The following is an 18,900-nucleotide window of genomic DNA, read 5'->3' as shown; positions in this document are numbered from 1 at the left end:
ACTATTCTGACACAGATAATTACAATAATAACATAATCGATTTTGTTAACCCATGGCTTTGTTAAATCGTGCGTTAAGAATGCGTATTTTGTGATCATTATATGTACCAATATTTTAACTAAGTATCTTTTCACCTCAGCAGCTCGAACAAGGGTACTTTGATACTTAAAAACAGTGAGCAAAATCGCATTTTGCTCATTGAGTGAGACAAAATGAGCAAAATGCGATTTTGCTCACTGTTTTTAAGTAGCAAAGTACCCTTGTTCGAGCTGCTGAGGTGAACACTTAATTGTTGGTATATCTTAAGAAAACATGAGTGAATAGGTAAGTGATGAAGAAGGAATAATTTTTTCGGGTTCTCTAATATGTTCTCACTGCTGAGGTGAAAAGTTTTGTGAACTACACGAGATCAAAGTTATTTACATCTCGTGCGCTTTTGAGTCCCTTACTACGCTCAAGATTCTAAATAGTATAGAATCTTTCGCTTGCACGGGACTCAAAATAAGCACTGGAAGAAATATCAAACTTTGATCTCTTGTTGTACAAATAACTATTTTATGGAACAGCCAAATCTCGCTAAAGCGTGACGCCTAATTGGAAAACTATAAATATAGTGTTATCCGGTTATTATGATATGTATGACGCTGCTTATAGGCCCGGCGCCCGTTATCAGGATGAGTACGGGCTTATTTAGACGGTGCGAGAACTCGCATGCGAGTTTCATTACATTGCGTCACTTGATCGGTCGGCTGAATTGATGTAACCTCAATGGTCCGCAATGTAGCTAAAATCGTATACGAGTTCGCGCGCCGTCTAAATGAGCCCTAAGTGTAAGGCCTGAGTGGACGCTCGAAGCGGAGCGTTCGGCGGGGCGTGCAGTGTGGCGTCGCGCTCACTCGTGATGTGAGCAGCGTGCACTAAGGCCGCTCCTATACGTGCGCATTTGTTTAACATGCACGCCGCACGCCCCGCCCCGCTGCACGCACAACAAGAGCGTCCACTCAGGCCTTACACTAAGGGTGCCGCGATTGTCCTAGACTGCAGGCTCAGACATCCCGACTGTATCGACACTATATCGATACTGTATCGCGATAGTAGCGTGTGCGTGGGTAGACCAGCGACAGCATGGCAACTGTATCGCGGCCTTACGGATCGGCCACGACATTGTCCGATCGCTGTCTCGCTCCAACCTATGGTTATCGCTGCCGCCGTCGCAAGTCGCTCAATGTTATAGCGACTATATCGCTGCAATAAGTCGCCGTGTGCGACCTCCCTCTCAGAATAGGCGCGCGCAATGGTCCATGACAAGCAATCAGAGTGTGTATGAAGCATATGACGTTTAGCGAACAGATCGTTTTCTCAGTAGATTCCAGCGGATATTATATTGGTTAGATGAGAATGGTGATACCTAGTTATATCATTGACGTTTGTATTTATTTACGTGACAACTTGACAAGGTTAAAAGTATATAATTAAATCAATGTTATGAGAAAATCTAACACTAATCGACTTTGTTCACAGTAGGCTCAGTAAGTCTTGTGATGTGAGTACTAGTACTCTAGACAACGATTTAATAGATATAAATAAATAAAAACCTATCTCATGAAAAAATATATTGAGTAACTGGACAAGTCTATGCAGTAGTTAGACATCTATGTCCTAGATGTATCTTAAAGCTGAAACTCTTCCCTTTTGAACCAGTGCACACGATCAGTAGTTGAACAACTTTTTTGGCACATTAAACTTTTAAAGTTGCTCTCATCCATGAACAATAGCGTCTAGTAGTAGAACAGCTATGCAACTAAACTAGACTGTACCTTAAAGTTGCCCCCATTGAGCCAGTGAACCAACGCGTCCAACAACTGGGCTATGTCCTGTTCAATCTCTGGTTCCCTTCGCACTAGCGCCGATAGTTGTTCACCCAGCTGCTGACGCATGCGGAGATCGGGCTTCACCATGAGAGGTAGCAGAGCCTAAAGTGATGTCGGTTGGGGGAAGTTTGCTGTTGTTCAGCCAGAACACGACTCCAGTAGCGTGACACTTGTGTCCAGTATTTGAACAACAATGCCCAGTAGTTGAACAAATACATCCAGTAGTTGAACAGTTATGTCTAGTAGTCAAAAAGTCCAAACTCAATGGCAATAAAAATATTTAATAAAATTAGTAACGAAATAAATAACACTTAAGTCCGACAATGAATTTTTTAAAAAACTAAAAGATCACCTCATTAAAAAAGCTTATTATACATTAAATGAATTTTTTCACGACCAATAATTGCAATTAAAAAAGTACCCCTATACAATAAATAACATTTAAGTATAAATAAATAACATCTTGTACAAAAAACTCGATCTCCTCTTGAATAAACTGTTTGCTGTGCCCTACAGGGTGTCATGTTGTACACGATTCTATGCAATAGGTTAAGATACAATGTGATATGCAATAAAGATTATGAGTATGAGTATGAGTAGTTGAACAGCAATGTAACTAAACAACAGTACCTTAAAGTTGCCCCCATTGAGCCAGTGAACCAACGCGTCCAGTAGTTGAGCAGCGATATCGTGTTCAATCTCTGGCTCCCGTCGAACTAGGGCCGGTAGTTGTTCGCCCAGCTGCTGACGCAGGCGGAGGTCCGGCTTTACCATGAGAGGTAGCGCCGCCTCTAATGATGTTGGTGTGGGGAAGTGGGCCATCTGTGGACAATTAATTAGGTTTAGAGTAAAGAGCCGCTGCTTTCGAAGCGCAGTACCCCTAGCACATGATAGGCGCGACAGTATCTCGCGGCGCAAATAAACTACCCAACTTTTTCTATGTTAATAAAAGAGAGACGGGTAATAGTCTATCTCGCCGCGAAATACTGGGGCGCCAATCATGTGCTAGCCCGGGTGGTGGCCTAGCGGTAAGAGCGTGCGACTTGCAATCCGGATTCCGGAGGTCGCGGGTTCAAACCCCGTCGTACCAATGAGTTTTTCGGAACTTATGTACGAAACATCATATGATATTTACTCGCTCGCTTTTCGGTGAAGGAACACATCGAGAGGAAACCGGACTAATCCCAATAAGGCCTAGTTTACCCTCTGTTGTAAAAACTAGTCAGCCAATACTTGGGATTAGTTGCCAAGCGGACCCTAGGCTCCCGTGAGCCGTGGCGTCTAGCCGGGACAACGCGAGGAAGATGTTGAGTAAATAGCCGCAGAGAGACCCCACACTACGAGGGGAGGCCGAAATATTCGCGGCCTCTAAGCTAGAAAAAAAACAAATTAAAAAATAACTACTATGCTACTAATGCTACTTTTTTCCCCGCCTCTTTGACAGTTAAAATATTGCCGCCATTACTAACAATTATTAATTAACATTTCACACACTCTCTTTCATTTTTTTTTCTAAGGCGCGTAACTTTTCAACCGGCCCTCGTATTTTCTCCCGAGCGTCGGCGTCTAGTCAACTCTATGGCTGCTGCTCGACACAACGTTGGCGCAACATCAAAGCGACACCATTTTCCATAGTGCTCACTAGACGCCGACGCTCAGAAAACGCTAGTTCGGAGGTTTTACACCTAAGTGTAAGGCCTGAGTGGACGCTCGAAGCGGAGCGTTCGGCGGGGCGTGCAGCGTGGCGTCGGGCTCACAAGTGATTTGAGCAGCGTGCACTAAGGCCGCTACTATACGTTTGCATTTGTTTAACATGCACGCCGCACGCCCCGCCCCGCTGCACGCCCAACTCGAGCGTCCACTCAGGCCTTACACTTAACCTTTCTCAAAAATCACTCCATTGATAGGAGAAAGCCACATGAAAATCCGTTCAATAGTTTTGAGTTTATCCCGAACACAAACAGACAGACGCGACTTTGTTTTGTAAGGTGATATATAGTTTGTCAAAGGACTGTCTCATTTCAAACATAGACAGAAAGAATAACATAGGTACTATCTTTGTCTTACACTAGTACTAGCACCCAAAAGAAAAGGAAAGGGTAGTTTCCCTGGTTCTTACTGACTGACAAATTGGTTTGACCAACTATAAATACCTTGTATTCCTAATCAATCCTCTGCAACCTCTCTCGTAACGCAAACTGTCCAAGTCTCTTCAGCTCTCATCTCACTCGCACTGCACTTTGCTGCACACACTGCACTTTGCTAGCACTTTTACAGTTTAACACTAACTGAGCACTTCACACCCGCAGTGCTAAGGCACTTTTCACATGGTTTGGTTACCTGTAAACAAAGGGAGGTGTGTTAGAAATAAGTTTGGAAAAAATATGATTAAGTTTTTATCACCAACAGTACTTTTTAGAGTTCCGTAACCCAAAGGGTAAAAACGGGACCCTATTACTAAGACTCCTCTGTCTGTCCGTCTGTCTGTCTGTTACCAGGCTGTATCTCATGGACCGTGATAGCTACACAGTTAAAATTTTCACAGATGTATTTTTGTTGCCGCTATAACAAATACTAAAAAGTACGGAACCCTCGGTGGGCGAGTCTGACTCGCACTTGGCCAGAATTCTTAAATATTTATCTAGGGATGGTCAAGCAGTCGGTCAGCCTGTGGCCCGTTTCTCCAAAGCTTGTAACTTGTAATACAAGTGGAAGTCCCTTTCTAACAAAAGCAGTCAAAAAGTGACATCCGGTTGTATTACAAGTAATAAGCTTTTGAAAAACGGGCCCCCAGGGGGCACAAATTTGTAAGGAGTGACACACTTTTTTGGAAATACACAAATAATAATCTTAAATAACCGTCTGTCCATTACCGTTCATTGGCTAAGTTTTTTAACCAATTTTAACTACCAATGTAGAAAGAGATGTATAAATTTTAAGCAATAGACTCAAAATTTACCTGGTCTAAAGACAGATTTAATCCGACAGCCGGACAGCTAGATCTTCCATCAATTTTTCTTTACAGACTCAGACTACGCTATTTTTGCACAAACTTGGCAGTCAGAATGCATGCATAGCCCACTCCATACTTGACATAGCACTTGGAATGAATACCATGATTTTACTCTAAACTTTGAAATAGACTTTTAAATAATTTATTTTTAGTTGTTGACAACCTAATTAACCTTAGCTGAACCACTTTTAAGAAACCATTCGGTTTAAAACATCAAAGGAATGTATAAATAGCCATAAGTTATTGCCCCTATAAATTATGACATACTTATCAGATAAGATTAATATCTTCCTGATACAAACTAATAAATAACATAAACATAAAGTGTTACCAACTTGGATACATTTTAGAATTAAATTACTCATTTTATTGCTATAGATCAGGGCTCACCAAACCCCGGCCCGCGGGCGTTCCAATCCGGCCCGCGGGCGTTCCAATCCGGCCCGCGGGCGTTCCAATCCGGCCCGCCGACGGCGGCCCGCGCGAAAATTCTGAGGCGCAATATTGCCCTCAGGTAAAAAAGTTTGGTTTGGCAATTGAGCATATGAATTGCCTGACGATAAACAATAGGGGGTATTACTGCAATGTTCTGCCGCCAGAGTGCAGCACTACCTCCCATCGTAAACCATAGAGTAACTTATACATACTGTGCCTTAAACTGTTTCTTGATATGTTTTCACAGACAATAAAATATGACATTGATACATCAAGGTGATTTGTTTACAAAACGGCCTACCTATCTCTATCACTCTTAACGAAAGATAACAAAATTTCAACTCTCTTGTTTGTGGTAGACCCTCAGATTGTGAGTAATTGTGGTAGTGGCGCCCCCTACGCAGAGTTTCGCGTAATATTCCCTATTACCGTTGCCCATGGACGCCTGCATCTGCAACACCAGAGCCTGCATGTGCATTGCCAGCCCTTTTTAACAAACACATTCATTCTTATACATCCTCATCCACACACATCTCTGGTGGAAACACAGTCTTATTCAGTTGTATTGTAATTAATGAATGGCCAAACAAAGAAAGCTGTCAAGATTTAAATGTGTATGAGATAATTACTTTATTTCCCATACTTTCATATAAACAATGAATCTTCTGTGAGAAAATACATGTGATATTATTTAAAATATTTTGTTCTTGCTGATAATAATAAATTTTGAATTCGATAAGAACAAGAATAGGTATAAAAATGTACAAGGATATAAATGTACTGTCAGTAATTAGTTTTTAGGGTCCCGTACCCAAAGGGTAAAAAACAGGACCCTATTACTAAGACTTTGCTGTCCGTCCATCCGTCCGTCTGTCACCAGGCTGTATCTCATGAACCGCAATACCTAGACAGTTGACATTTTCACAAATGATGTATCTTCGTTGCCGCTATAACAACAAATACTAAAAATAAAATAAAATAAATATTTAAGGGGTGGCTCCCATACAAACATGAACCTCCGTGCGCGTGTCCGACTCGCACTTGGCCAGTTTTTATTATAACCCGTGGAGCGCCCTACTGTCACACGTGGATAGTAATTAGTATAGGAGTTCCATACTACGGTAATACTGGGGCGCTCCACGGGATAAAGGTACAAGCAATTTCTTGTAGCCCATCTGCTGTTCTAAAAGCCCTTCAAGTGATTTAGGGACACAGGTTTTAGGGACACCCGATATTAACTTCTTTATTTATATTTATATCATATTTAGCCTTTAGTCGGACTATACATTTTTTCTTTTATCCATGTTCATATATTTCTCTTTTATTCCATTTTTGTGTGTCCGTCTGCCAGGTGGCAAAGGCCCCCTCCAATCTGCCCCATTCTGGCCTTTCTATGGCCACTCTACCCCAAGTTATTCCTGCGACCTGTCTTGTCTTCATTATAATTTCTAGTGTATGTCTAGTACTTAATGTATAGTATGAACCATTAAGGTTTCACTGGCTGGATTATGAATTCCTAGATTAACCATAGACAGTACATCTACAATAACTTATTTAATGAGATTATCGGAAGCCATACTTTTCAAACACTAGGTACGATTTTTTTCCTCATTAACTAATGATGAGAATGATTGATTGTTTCAATTCATACCAATAAGTACTGCATATTGTTTACTTATACGTCTGAATGTACGTAGGCATGATATCCGTAGTGATGTCATCGTACCAACGACCAATTGAAGCTAGTTGGAGAAATATTAACTCGTTTGATACTGTCGACAATCAGCCTTGTACGATACAACACCCATACGAATTAAATGCAAATTTATGCACTATTCCCATGACCTAAAAGAAATATCATGTAGTTTTGTTTTTTTAAATGAGGAGAGCGTTGTTTTTTAAGGTCACTGTTACTTAAAAACCTTGAATTCATCAACAGAATATGCGGAGATGTCGCGACAAAAGATGTCAAGTCAAACGGCAGATTCGCAAACCGCAACTGCGACCGTTATAAAGCGATTTAACTGATGTAAATACGTAAATAACTCCCCATCCCCAACACCGATATAATGAGAAAATGAGTCACGAGAAAAACAAAGAATTTCTCAAGTTATCCACCGCAAAAATACCATTTGGGGGAGACATTACCTTTTTGAGAAACTGACCTTTGCGAAGTAACACTTCCTTGCACAAATCAATTTGAAACACAAACACCTGAGACACACGTATTTATGCACTGTAATCGAAATTTTGGTTCGTAACAGAGTATTCTATAACAATTTTCTCCGCGAAAAGTCCATCGTTTCAAAATCACTTGTAAAATTCGTGATGTCGCGCATGCCCGACAAAAATTTACATCACGTGACCTGTCATGGCGTCATGAAAGTATGTTTTTTTTTCCTTCGTAGAGTGACGTTGGAATAATCTCATACAGCCAGCGTGTTTAAGTAGCCCAGCCATATAATTGACTTTACACGCAAGGGTTAAAAAAATATGTATAGTTGGTCAAACTAATTTGTCAGTCAGTAAGAACCAGGAAAATTATACTCATCCTTTTCTTTTGGGTGCTAGTACTACTGTTTGAAATGAGACGGTCATTTGACAAACTTATAAATTTATTTCGTGCTAAACATTGATATAGTATAAAGAACTGGATACCCAATCAGCCGCCAAAAATGGCCCCACAAAAGTGATGTCAAAACAGATCATGCATTACTTTTTCGTTTAGTCTTGTTTGAAAGGCTCAAATGTGAAGTTGTCAACAATTACGAAATGTGCCGTTAAAATATGTAAAAATAACAATGATAAAACAAGGAAAAAGGATGGAATGTATTTCTTTCGGTTAGTTCTTTGGATAGCATTACATAATTTATGTAATCTGGTGGTAATTTTATGGTTTTGAATAAATTAATTTGTTAGTACCAAAGAAGGGATGTCAAGGAACAAAATTCTATTGAGTCGATGTGAGGTCAATATTTTTTTATATTTTTATATGGAATTCATAAGAAATAATATCATGTTTAAATTGAAGATTTCCAAGAAAACCTATGCGACGTGCAAAGTGGACTGCTATTTAATTATAGCAAGAGATAGGGGTGATGCAGTTTTAAACAAGGCAAAACGGCACAAGTGTGTTTGGCCCATTTCCCTGTTTCCGACATATACACCACCAATAAGGGCTTATATCGACTAACTGTAAATGCTAAACCTGTCGGAACACAGTGACAACCACAGGATTTTTTTTTATAAAGTATAGGTAGACTTTATAAAAAAAATCCAATCAGTATCTAAATGTCCCCGTGCACCCGTGCTATGAGTAAATGTAGATCTTAAATACACAGTTATTTAATAAGTAGAATTTATTTCAAGGAAATTAGTATTTAAAGACGTATACTTACGAATTAAAAATTTAATTTGTTTGAATTTGAACCAAGAATTAATTTTATTTGAGCTCCCGATTAAATTAAATTTGTTTTATTTATTACTTCAATTTTAATATTTTCCTGTACAGTAATACATATTAAAGTGTACCAAAGTGACTCCATTCGTTCATTATTCTCGTTTGACGTTGTTTGACGTAAATACGTTACGTTTAGTGCCATCGGACTAAATTTTTTAACAGTGTTGGTACTTATGTTTGCAAATTTGACACTTAATGCTTACGACATTAAGCTCTTTTCTGTACAAAACATTTATCTTGACTCAAAATTTACGTAAGCGTTTTTATCATCAATGCAAATGGTGCGAAACGTCATTGAGATCCACATTTCTTGACGTTTTTGTTCTGCTTTGTGTGTCTATTTCTTTTATATTAAGTCAGTGGTGCTAAATTTATTTTCATTTATTTAGTACTAAAACTAAATCTGCAATTTCAGAAATACATGTAATCCATACGCGGGGGATACGGCATATAGTAACCGCAATCATCGTCTCTAGCACACGTTTCACAATATTCTTGCCCGACAAGACCCTGCTGTTCTTCCGGACATTCTGACGAGTAGCGTGGACCGTTGCCAGCCCTTGCTGTAGTTCTAACTCTTCCTCCTGTATTAACAGATGGCATTTGGTGTTCAACAATTGGTTCTCGTTCATTAAAAGATTGCTCAGCAATCTCTCTGACAGAATTTTGTTGATTTTCCGGTCCTCTGTAAAATGTTTGACGTCTTGGAACTGGAGATTGATAAATGTGTGAGTTATTTGTGACATTTAACTCGGGAGGAGGCAAAGGAAATGGTCGTATGTCAAGGGCAGAAGCCCGGTATAAAACTGGAAGTTCTTGCGAAAGAGGCGGGGGAAATGCTTCTGACGTGAAAGGTAAACTTCGCCTAAAATCAGGCGGTCTTTGACAACATGGAGCGGGGAGAGACGTAGACAACGGGGATCTTTGAGGATATGAAGATGGTCCTGGAAATGCCATATTAGGCGGTTCATGTGGGATCAGATTTTGAGATTTCACAAATCTTGGACAGGAATTTTGTAACGGGGGTAGAGAATGGCGTCTTGATGCACCTGAAGGCAAATCGTGAAAACCAATGGGGTTCGGTTCCGAATATCTTCTCTGTTCAGCTGATTGAGCTGGAAATTCCACTTTAGACAATTCGCAAATTAGACGATTGGCTGTTAATAACGGATCTACATCTTCGTTTAATTCATTCTTCAGTGCATCGTTTATTTTCAATTTGCAGAGCTCTTGGTTTTCAAAATCTCCTTTGTGATTATTGTATTGCATGAAATCCTCTAAAATGGCCATTTGTGTGTTTTCACTTAATTCTACCCCTGAATGCTGTGCCATCGATTCATGGAAACTGGATATTGTGTGTTTTAGCTTTTCTTTATAAAGTTCTCGATCTTTTACCTCTTGGACTAAAGGTCTTATTGCTTTTAGCGCGTTTATGAGCTGGTATTTTCTCTCGTTTCTACTACGTTGTTCTTCCCAGTAGGCCCGATCATTGGCCAGCTGTGTAAGGATTTGTTCTAACTCTAAATTCAAATGGTACTCATACAATCCTTCATTGTGTAACGTATTCGGTCGATAGTTCAACTCGCTTACAAATCGGAATAATCTTTGTGAAATGAGCTCTTTCGTGCTTTGTACTACATTATGTTCATCGCAAACTCCGTATTGCAATGGCAATTGAGCACACCAGTTAATTATAGCTTTATTTATTAGGAATGCAAGTTGATCTAACGATGCACCGCAACCACCACAACCACCACAAGATTTGGAATTGCTTGGTCCAGCTATTTGGCTTGTATTTCCCCGATTTGTTTTAGATAATACTGCATCGTCAGATTTTAAATTAGTCAAAGTTTCTTCTACAGCAGTGAGGTTTTTTGGCTCGGATTGTCTTTGGCATTTCCTGGAGTCTGCAGTTGCTTTTAGAAAACACATGAGTAATTCAGCGTATGTGGTTACGTTAATCTTCTCTCCCGATATTAGCGGCAGTTTTTGTGTCCATTTCATTATCTCCAGTCGCATTTTTTCGCCTGCATCACATTCTTCTCTTTTTATAATTTCGAACAACAATTTGCTCATGATAGTCAGTATCTGATCACGTTCCAATACTTTGTTATAATTTGAAGCCTCCTTTAATGGCAATTCTTTTGCCCATATTTCAATTTCACATCTAAGTTTTATATATTCAATTTCATCAACTATAGTATCTTCATCGGGGGGTTTTGCTGTATAAAAAGCGCTCATTATATCGTTCATCATCTCATCTTTGTCTTCTGGAAAAAGATTTCTATTTTGAACTTCTTCGGATAGTGCAAGTACTTCCGCCGAAAGCATTTTTTTGTACTTCATGGAGTGGTAGTCAACAGCATAGTCATAATTTTCTAAAAGCCAAAGCATAACCATCCGCTTTTTAAATAGTTCATAAACAGGATCATACTTAGGAGACCGATGCTGAGGATAAGGCAATGAAGCGTCTATAGAATTCTCAAGACTCTGAACATAATCATCACCAGCAGATATGTCTTTAATCATGGTCTTTATTTCCATTATTTTATTAATTAAATCATCTTTTAATGTTTCTTTGTTCTTGTTGATATCTTTATGCTCTGATAAATTATCTAACTGCTTTTCAATTTCGTTACCCAACATATTTTTAAACTTTTGATTATCATGAGCAAGTCGAGAGTCATCATTAAGGGATCCTAATATTTGGAATATATTTGTAGCAATTTGTTCCTTTTTAGCTTTCGTAGCTTCGCCATTTACTTCTTTTATTGGCAAATTGTTACACCAGTTTTCGATAGCTTCCACCATTTGCTCTCCTGGATCTTTTTCTTTGGGACTGCACATTTTTGAGTGCTGTCTGCTCCTGAAATAATTGTCGTTTTAAGAAATTAGGTTAAATCACCGTGTACATTCATCTCATTATAGAATACCAAAAGACAAAAATATACACATGAAATAGACTTTAAACTATATCTTAAATTTACTCTCGATAACTTACATATAAACATACATTGACCTGGTATTCCGGGTAAGTCCATGCTCCGAAGTTTTCTTTGGCTGTATTTCCGCCCATTTGGTATACTCCAACCCACTCCTCAATTGCGAAATCATTACAGGGATGTTTATTTCAGCATTTTTCTCAAACTGCAACTGGGATATCCAAGAAGCTATGTAGTTATCTAAGTCATCATCAGTTTGTGTGTCGTGAGGGTGTCCAGCTTTTCTTTCATCTGTTTCTATTATTTTTTGTAACAGTTCTTGAATCTTATTTTTCCTTCTATTTTCTTCTTCGTTATCTTTTGGTGGTACTAGTGGGAGAGCGTGTAGCCAGTCATAAATAGTTATATTGTATTTAATTTCCATCTTATATTTGAATACAGAATCATCGTGTGGTAAAGGTATCATTGCTAGAGCCTTCTCTACATCAACACGGGAAGCTGTAGGTTTTGCGAGCAGCAATTTCTTCACATTATCAGCTAGCCGACGACGCCATAATATTTTCTTCAGATAATCTTTTGCTAATAAAGTATCATACTTCTTCATATGCTCTGTAATTATTTTACATAGTTCATCTGTGTTTTCCTCATCTTTCCGTAGATTTATAATACGCATATATAGCTGTCCTGCGTGGTGATCTATTTTAAGCTTGTCTTCTTCATTAATTGCCGCTTCTTTCTGCAGCATATACGTTGCTATCTGAGTATGTAACCAAGAATTGTAATTCATTTTATTTGGATACTTACGTCTCTCAAGTTCTATGATAGCAATATTTCTTGCCAGAATGTGAACGAATTCTATAGTTTCACGCCCCGGTTTGAGTAAAGGATAGTAAAAAGGTATGCTCTTGAGCCAGTCGTGTATTTCGCTAGCTATTTCTAGTTCCTTGCGAACCTCATCAGTATTAAAAGCATCATTACTGCTGTTAATGTATAGCTCTTCCCTTGATGCTGGACTCAATTTATATAACTCTCTATATAACATTAGTTTTAAGACGCCATTTACAACTTCATCATCTATGTTATATCGGCGTATATGTTTGTCAATAAACTCGTTTATTTTGTCTTCAGTCTCAATATCTTCATTTTGTTTATCAACCCTTTTCTGATGAACTCTGTTCAGTGTCTCATCGTGAGGTAGCTTTACAATCCTATCTTTCAGATTTTCTGCTAACCCATCAACATTTCTTTGCATTTTTGGCTTTACTATCTTATTTAGCCATTGCTTTAATTCATTTTTTATTTCATTGTCAGAACTTTTATTTACAATTTTTTCTTGTATATTAGTGGCAACTTCTCGCATTAATTTGTTTTTTGTCGGTTTGTCACAAGGTTTATATAAGTCAGACGGTTGTTCATTCATCCAAATAGATATATTATCTTCAAGTATATCCAATGTATTAGGTCGGTAAACGGGATCGGGTTCATTTTTCATGTCATTAGCATTTCTGAACTTTATGTTTGCCATAGCTTGTCTGTTGCCGTGCTGCGGTTCCAAAAAATTAGATTTATCTAATATATCATCAGTATCCAAAGCCATAATACGTCGTCGAAGATCTACGACTTCCGGTGACTCCCCAGTCATGGGCCGTGAAAATAAATCATATTTCCTTATTCCTTTTAGTATTAGCTTATTTAATGCTATTTCACTTATTCTCGGTCCACCGGGTACTTGTAATTGGACAATTTGTTTTACAATACTATGAACGTCATTCGTCATATCGTCAACCACGGTTTCTTTAAACGCCTGCTCTTCCATTGTCTCAAAAGATACGTCTGTAGTATCAAGCCATGTTCTAATGATTGCTGACACTTTTTCAATGAAAACTTTTTCTGCTTTGTTGAGTGTCGGAATTTCTTTTTTTCGTACATACTTTTTAGGAGTTGAGTGAAATGGAGGATTATAACTCTCTGATAGATCTTGCTCTGATGTTAATACCAGAAATGAGCTGGAATGACTACCTCCACCATTTTTTGTATAAAGATCCTCATCAAAACCACCTCTTACATTTGTCAACAAAGTTTTGGCCAAACTTGATGATTCAGAATCTGAAAATCCTCCTGATAATTTGAGAATTCGACGAATTTCTTTAACTACATTACGTTTATTGCTATGCGAATCTAAATCGTCATAGCTGAACAGAATATCAGTGATTTCACTGATAATTTCAGATTCTGCTTTTTCTCCTAATTGATAATCATTCAAAGATTTATCTCTTGTATATTTGTATTCATCGCTGATTTCATAACTTTCCTCAGAGTCACTTAAAAGTTTTGTTAAATCACCTGCTAATATATTAACATTTTTGTCATGAGACAATTGCAAGTAAGGTGATAGTTCTTCTAAGATATTGACAATTTCTTCTCTCATAATATGTTTCTCGTTGAACCCGGATTCTAGTATTCGGTTTATTTTCTTAATTAGTTTTTTACTTACGGCGCCCTTTTCAATGGTACTTTCGAGATAATTATGTGCCCAATTAATTATTTCTTTTTCCACATTCTCTTTCCTTTTGATTTTAAAACTATGCCATTTTTTATTAAATGTCTTTATTAATGTGAGCAATCTGTCTTCTAGATAGTTTTTAAATTGAAGTTTGCCCTGATTAAATTTTGGTTCCCACATAGGCAGGTTTCGTAAACATTCTTCAATTTTACGTTCCACTTTGTCATAGTAATCTTCATCATTAATAAATATAAATAGATCAGCAATTTTATCCACAAAATCGACAATAATGTGCAATCGTTTTTGCTTAATCTTATCACTCGTATTTGGAAAAACTGGTATATCTTGGAAAAAATCACGAACTACCCCGTTCAGCTGATCACGATATTCTTTTCTTCTTGGTTGATATTCATGAGTTTCACTTCGTTTCATTGGAAAAACGTTGCTTATATCTTCGTGACTATCAGGCAGTACAGTATTAGTTTTTTGATCACTATAATTATTTCTTCTTCGTTGGTCTTCAGGAGTTTCATTTTGTTTGACAGGATTGGTTGTAACTTGGCGAGTTTTATTCAGTTTAGACGTTTTATTATGCAAGCGATCGTCTTGTGTATCAGTCTGATTAGCTTCATTACCGGTGTTACCAATATAAGCCAATTCAGTTTGAGCGGAATGTACTACAGTAGTTTTTTTAAAAGAAGGAACGAGATCTTTGTAGGTCAAACTAGTTTGCACTGAGTCGATTCTGGGCTTTCTTTTATGGGGATTCATTCGGCGAGCAGATACTCCTATTGACGCCTTTGTTGACGTAGAGGATACTTGGTTTATAGTGTGTTTTTCTGAAATAATAAATAAACAAAGCTTCTTTATTAGGTAAACTATTAAACCAACCGAGTCTCATTCATCCCATTACATTGCCTACAAAATTCAATGCTAAATTTGAAAGTTAAATGTCCTTATTTGTCTGTTGTCTGGCTTGTGAAGTTGTAGCTGGGTAGATGGGTGTCGAACAAAGTTAAAAATAAATTTCTTGTTGGTATATCTATATTCCTGACTGTTATACTTGTTTGCCACCGTAATCGTATAAAAAGTAATTTAGCAGTTTACCTTTAGGTCTGGCCACGGGGGGTGGTCTGCTCTGGCTGGTGAGGGCTGGTCTTGGGGTCTGGGAATAAAATATTTTTTTAGTATCCTACTAAGTATTACCTGTGGTACTCGTATTACCCAACTATATCTGGTCAACCAAATCTTGTCAGTAAAAAAAGGCGCGAAATTAAAATTTTCTATGGGACGATATCCCTTCGCGCCTACATTATTCAAATTTGCCGCCTTTTTCTACTGACAAGATCTGCTTGACCAGCTATATTATCTGTGGTATTACCCAACTATACTTGGTCAACCAGATCTTGACAGTAGAAAAAGGCGGCAAATTTGAAAAATGTAGGCGCGAAGGGATATCGTCCCATAGAAAATTTGAATTTCGCGACATTTTTTATTGACAAAATTTGATTGACCAGGTATATAGTCTAGAGGCTCTCCCTGCCAGCTGTAACGAAAAGCCCCCTCCACACTCGTGCCCGAACGCGAGTGTGGAGTCAAGATAGCAGATCTGCGAAATCGACTCCACACTCGTGTTCGCGGCTTCGAGCTTCGCCCGCGATTCACGCACATAGTCTGGAGGGGGCTTAATATATATGGAAGAGTGATAGACACAAAGCGATTCGATAGCGATCATGGTCTAATAAAACATGGTCTTCTCTTCCCAGAGTGTCACTTGCCTACGTCACAATAACATTGCCACTTTATTTCAACATAACATGTTACATGGGTACATTATATCTATGGTTAATAAGTTAAAATATTTCTTTATAATTTTATAATTTTCATTTATATGTATTTTATCTTAAATTTTACAATAACACGTCATTTTTAATTATTCGTTAGCAATATCTTCCGATTCACGAAAGAAATTTCAGACGTTCGGGTAATTCTGTTTACACTACTGGCAACACAGGATACTTGTCACATTTGACAATCCGCCATTTTGTCCCTGACCGTCATCCTTGTCGAACGCGTGTTAATTGTTATTTCCTTCTCGCTCAGTGTCAGCAGTCGCAGTGTTTTCCAAACTTTTCACGTCGTAAGCTTGGTAATTAATGTTTTGTTACGAAAATGGTTGGCTGCTCTATTCGGAACTGTAAGAGTAGGAGTGAAAAGTGCAGTATAGATTTGTTTTATTTACTATGTTTCTACATGAATAACTTAAAATTAATGCCGTTAAAATAATTTTCACCGTTGGTTAAAATTCTCCCACATTTTAAAGTTTGAGAACCTGTAAACAGCATGATGACGTAGGCAAGTGACAGTTAGGTCATTCGCGAATCTCGGAAGAGAGTACCAGGCGGAGTATATTATTATACCATGATAGCGATCGTCACCTTGGCTAGGCCGTCAGGAATGTCAGGAATGCATCAAACTTGCCTGTCCCCCGTCGGCCCGGAGCGCGGGGCAGCTCAGTCGGTGGTTGTCCAGTCTCTTCTTCATCTTAGGACACAGGTGCGGTCTGCAGGGCTGATAAAAAATACAACGGGTTGCACTCCGGGAGTGCCGGCAGAAGTGAAAACTCAATGACTTGTGCAAAATGTCTGCAGCACTATGTATAATTGAGGTTAACGCCATCTAACGTTATTTCGTCGCATTACTTGAAACCCCTAAGCACATCACTGTTAGTACTCGAGTTATATTATTACCAGTTAGAGGGAAACTCACTAGATGGTATTTAAATCAATAAAGAAAAACTCAATGACATTGTAACAGTTTTTCGATCAGGTCACGTGTCCGTCTTACGTCTTACGAATCTTACCCCTCGCGAGTTTAACATTTTTTCCCCATCACAAAAAGTGCACAGCGCCGCTAAAGAAGTTTTCACTTCAAAAACAATAGAAGTATTAAAAGTCGAAAAAGAGATGGCGGGACGTCCGCGCATTCTATGCGAATTGGTGGGAAAGTAAAGCTGTGTCCAGACGAGACGGCGGACGCAAACGCCAATTTGGCTCACCGAATTCGACCGCCGATTATGACCGATTATTAGGTACCTACCGATAAAATAGGGTGCGGACGCAAGAATACCAATTTGTGAAGCTATTTCCGTTTTGGAGCATTTTTTTAACTTAGAGGGCTCATAAATATCACCATAAATCTTAAATTGGTGATTAAATTGCAGATCAGCGCCAATTATTTTCCTGATCAAATCGGTCGATTTGCCCAGCTCGTCTGGACACGGCTTATAATATAACAATTGTTGGTGAAAATAATATAGTTAGTTGTCATGTTACCGCCGTCGGTTTCGCAAATTGTAAGAGTTCTCTGTAAATCTTGTAGCCCCATCGCTCCCCCTTGTCATTGCAATAACACGAGTGGCTGGTCCTGCGCTTGGTGGCCATCTTGTTTTTCTGAAACATGAAAATTACTAGCTTTTGCCCGCGACTTCGTCTGCGTGGAGTTAGTAATTTGGGTAGCTTATTTTTACACAATCTGCTTTTTAACGATTCCCCATACAAACTTCCACCCCCCGTTTCACCCCCTTAAAGGGTGATTTTTGGGATAAAAACTACCCTATGTCCTTCCCGGGGACTCCGCTAAGCTATCTCCGTACCAAATTTCAACTAAATTGATTCAGCGGTTTAAGCGTGAAGAGGTAACAAACAGACAGACACACTTTCGCATTTAGAATAATTTGTATGGATATGGATTTAGTGCGAAGTTTGTGGAGGGAGAAGTGACGCTGATTGTCACAAATGCACGTAGTAGGTACTGTATGGCGTGTCCGCCCTGTGTCTGTGGGACGTATACTATATATTATATGTTACCTATATATAATACCTATAGTGGTAGCCGCATACAGTAACATAACATCAATTGGTCTTGTAATTTGGTTTCGGTTTGCAAAAGTTTTGTGTTTTTTGTACATTTTAAATATAGGGCAATATACGGGCCGAAAACATGCTTTGTTGATATTTTGTGGCTGGTCGCGTGACAACGTTTGACAGTTAATAGACATGGAGTAGGTATAGAAGTTCTATACTCCATGGTCAAAAAGTTTAAGGTAGATCGTAGGTGAAGTAAAGTATGAGGTATATATAGTTCGGAAAGAGAAGAGTCGTGGAATGTATTGGGCTCCATATCCATACATTCCACGACTCTAGTTTCTCTTTCCGCACAGACTTGTAGACTGTATATTCTTTCAGCAAAACCCATTTAGAGTCTGTGCGGAAAGAGAAGAGTCGTGGAATGTACGGGGCCCAATACATTCCACGACTCTTCTCTTTCCGCACAGACTATAATAAGATAAGACCATAGACCTTATTAAGTAGGTACACTACATAGAAGGTAGGATCCTATAGAAGTGGTATACGCGTGCCTCCGTGAGGGACAAAACATACGCAATGCGACACTATGATTGGTCGAGTTTATTTGTTGCCCACTATAAGCCATACTAATTTATGGTGCGGAATTAAAAAAAAGTGAGACTGTGATAAGGACAAACAATAATAGCGCTTTCGCTGCTACTCCTACTGAAAGATACATAAGACTATCCCGTTCGGTCTCTCCCCCCACCCTTCATGTCTGGTCCAGTTAAAATACTAGGTTCATGGTACACTAATACTCACCTTCAT

General features: G+C 38.7%; 3 protein-coding genes across 3 annotated transcripts in view; all 3 read right to left on the bottom strand.

Moving 5' to 3' along the window:
- Positions 1-7,764, bottom strand: part of LOC134658989 (CLIP-associating protein) — a 76,571-nt gene extending 68,807 nt beyond the window's left edge. The window contains exons 1-3 of the mRNA XM_063514596.1: positions 7,468-7,764; positions 4,025-4,211; positions 2,502-2,693 (exon numbers count right to left, since the gene is read on the bottom strand). Of these exons, the coding sequence (XP_063370666.1) occupies positions 2,502-2,693 (192 nt within the window). The 5' untranslated portion in view covers positions 4,025-4,211; positions 7,468-7,764. The remainder of the gene's footprint in view (positions 1-2,501; positions 2,694-4,024; positions 4,212-7,467) is intronic.
- A 1,393-nt stretch (positions 7,765-9,157) lies between these two features.
- On the bottom strand, positions 9,158-11,648 carry LOC134659123 (uncharacterized). The gene has a single exon (XM_063514734.1). It carries the CDS (start codon positions 11,624-11,626, stop codon positions 9,191-9,193), a length of 2,436 nt encoding a protein of 811 aa, XP_063370804.1. The 5' UTR covers positions 11,627-11,648; the 3' UTR covers positions 9,158-9,190.
- Positions 11,649-11,776: 128 nt separating this feature from the next.
- On the bottom strand, positions 11,777-18,900 carry LOC134658988 (uncharacterized). Its single transcript, XM_063514595.1, has 5 exons — positions 18,895-18,900; positions 17,560-17,676; positions 16,706-16,795; positions 15,332-15,389; positions 11,777-15,063 (listed from the first exon to the last, which is right to left on the bottom strand). The coding sequence occupies exons 1-5, from the start codon at positions 18,898-18,900 to the stop codon at positions 11,777-11,779; spliced, it is 3,558 nt and encodes a 1,185-aa protein (XP_063370665.1).

This window comes from Cydia amplana, chromosome 24 (assembly GCF_948474715.1).
Source record: "Cydia amplana chromosome 24, ilCydAmpl1.1, whole genome shotgun sequence".
NCBI lineage: Eukaryota > Metazoa > Arthropoda > Insecta > Lepidoptera > Tortricidae > Cydia > Cydia amplana.
The sequence above is the reverse complement of the archived record's forward strand: the minus strand, read 5'-3'. Positions and strand labels throughout refer to the sequence as shown.

What these genes read in the sequence shown, in the direction of transcription:
- LOC134659123 (XM_063514734.1), bottom strand. Translation starts at nt 11,626, where the DNA reads ATGTGCAGTCCCAAAGAAAAAGATCCAGGAGAGCAAATGGTGGAAGCT.
- LOC134658988 (XM_063514595.1), bottom strand. An exon ending in TCCGGGCCGACGGGGGACAG is followed by an intron (nt 15,390 to 16,705) that starts GCAAGTTTGATG and finishes TTTTATTCCCAG; the next exon opens with ACCCCAAGACCAGCCCTCAC. An exon ending in CCCCGTGGCCAGACCTAAAG is followed by an intron (nt 15,064 to 15,331) that starts GTAAACTGCTAA and finishes TTATTATTTCAG; the next exon opens with AAAAACACACTATAAACCAA.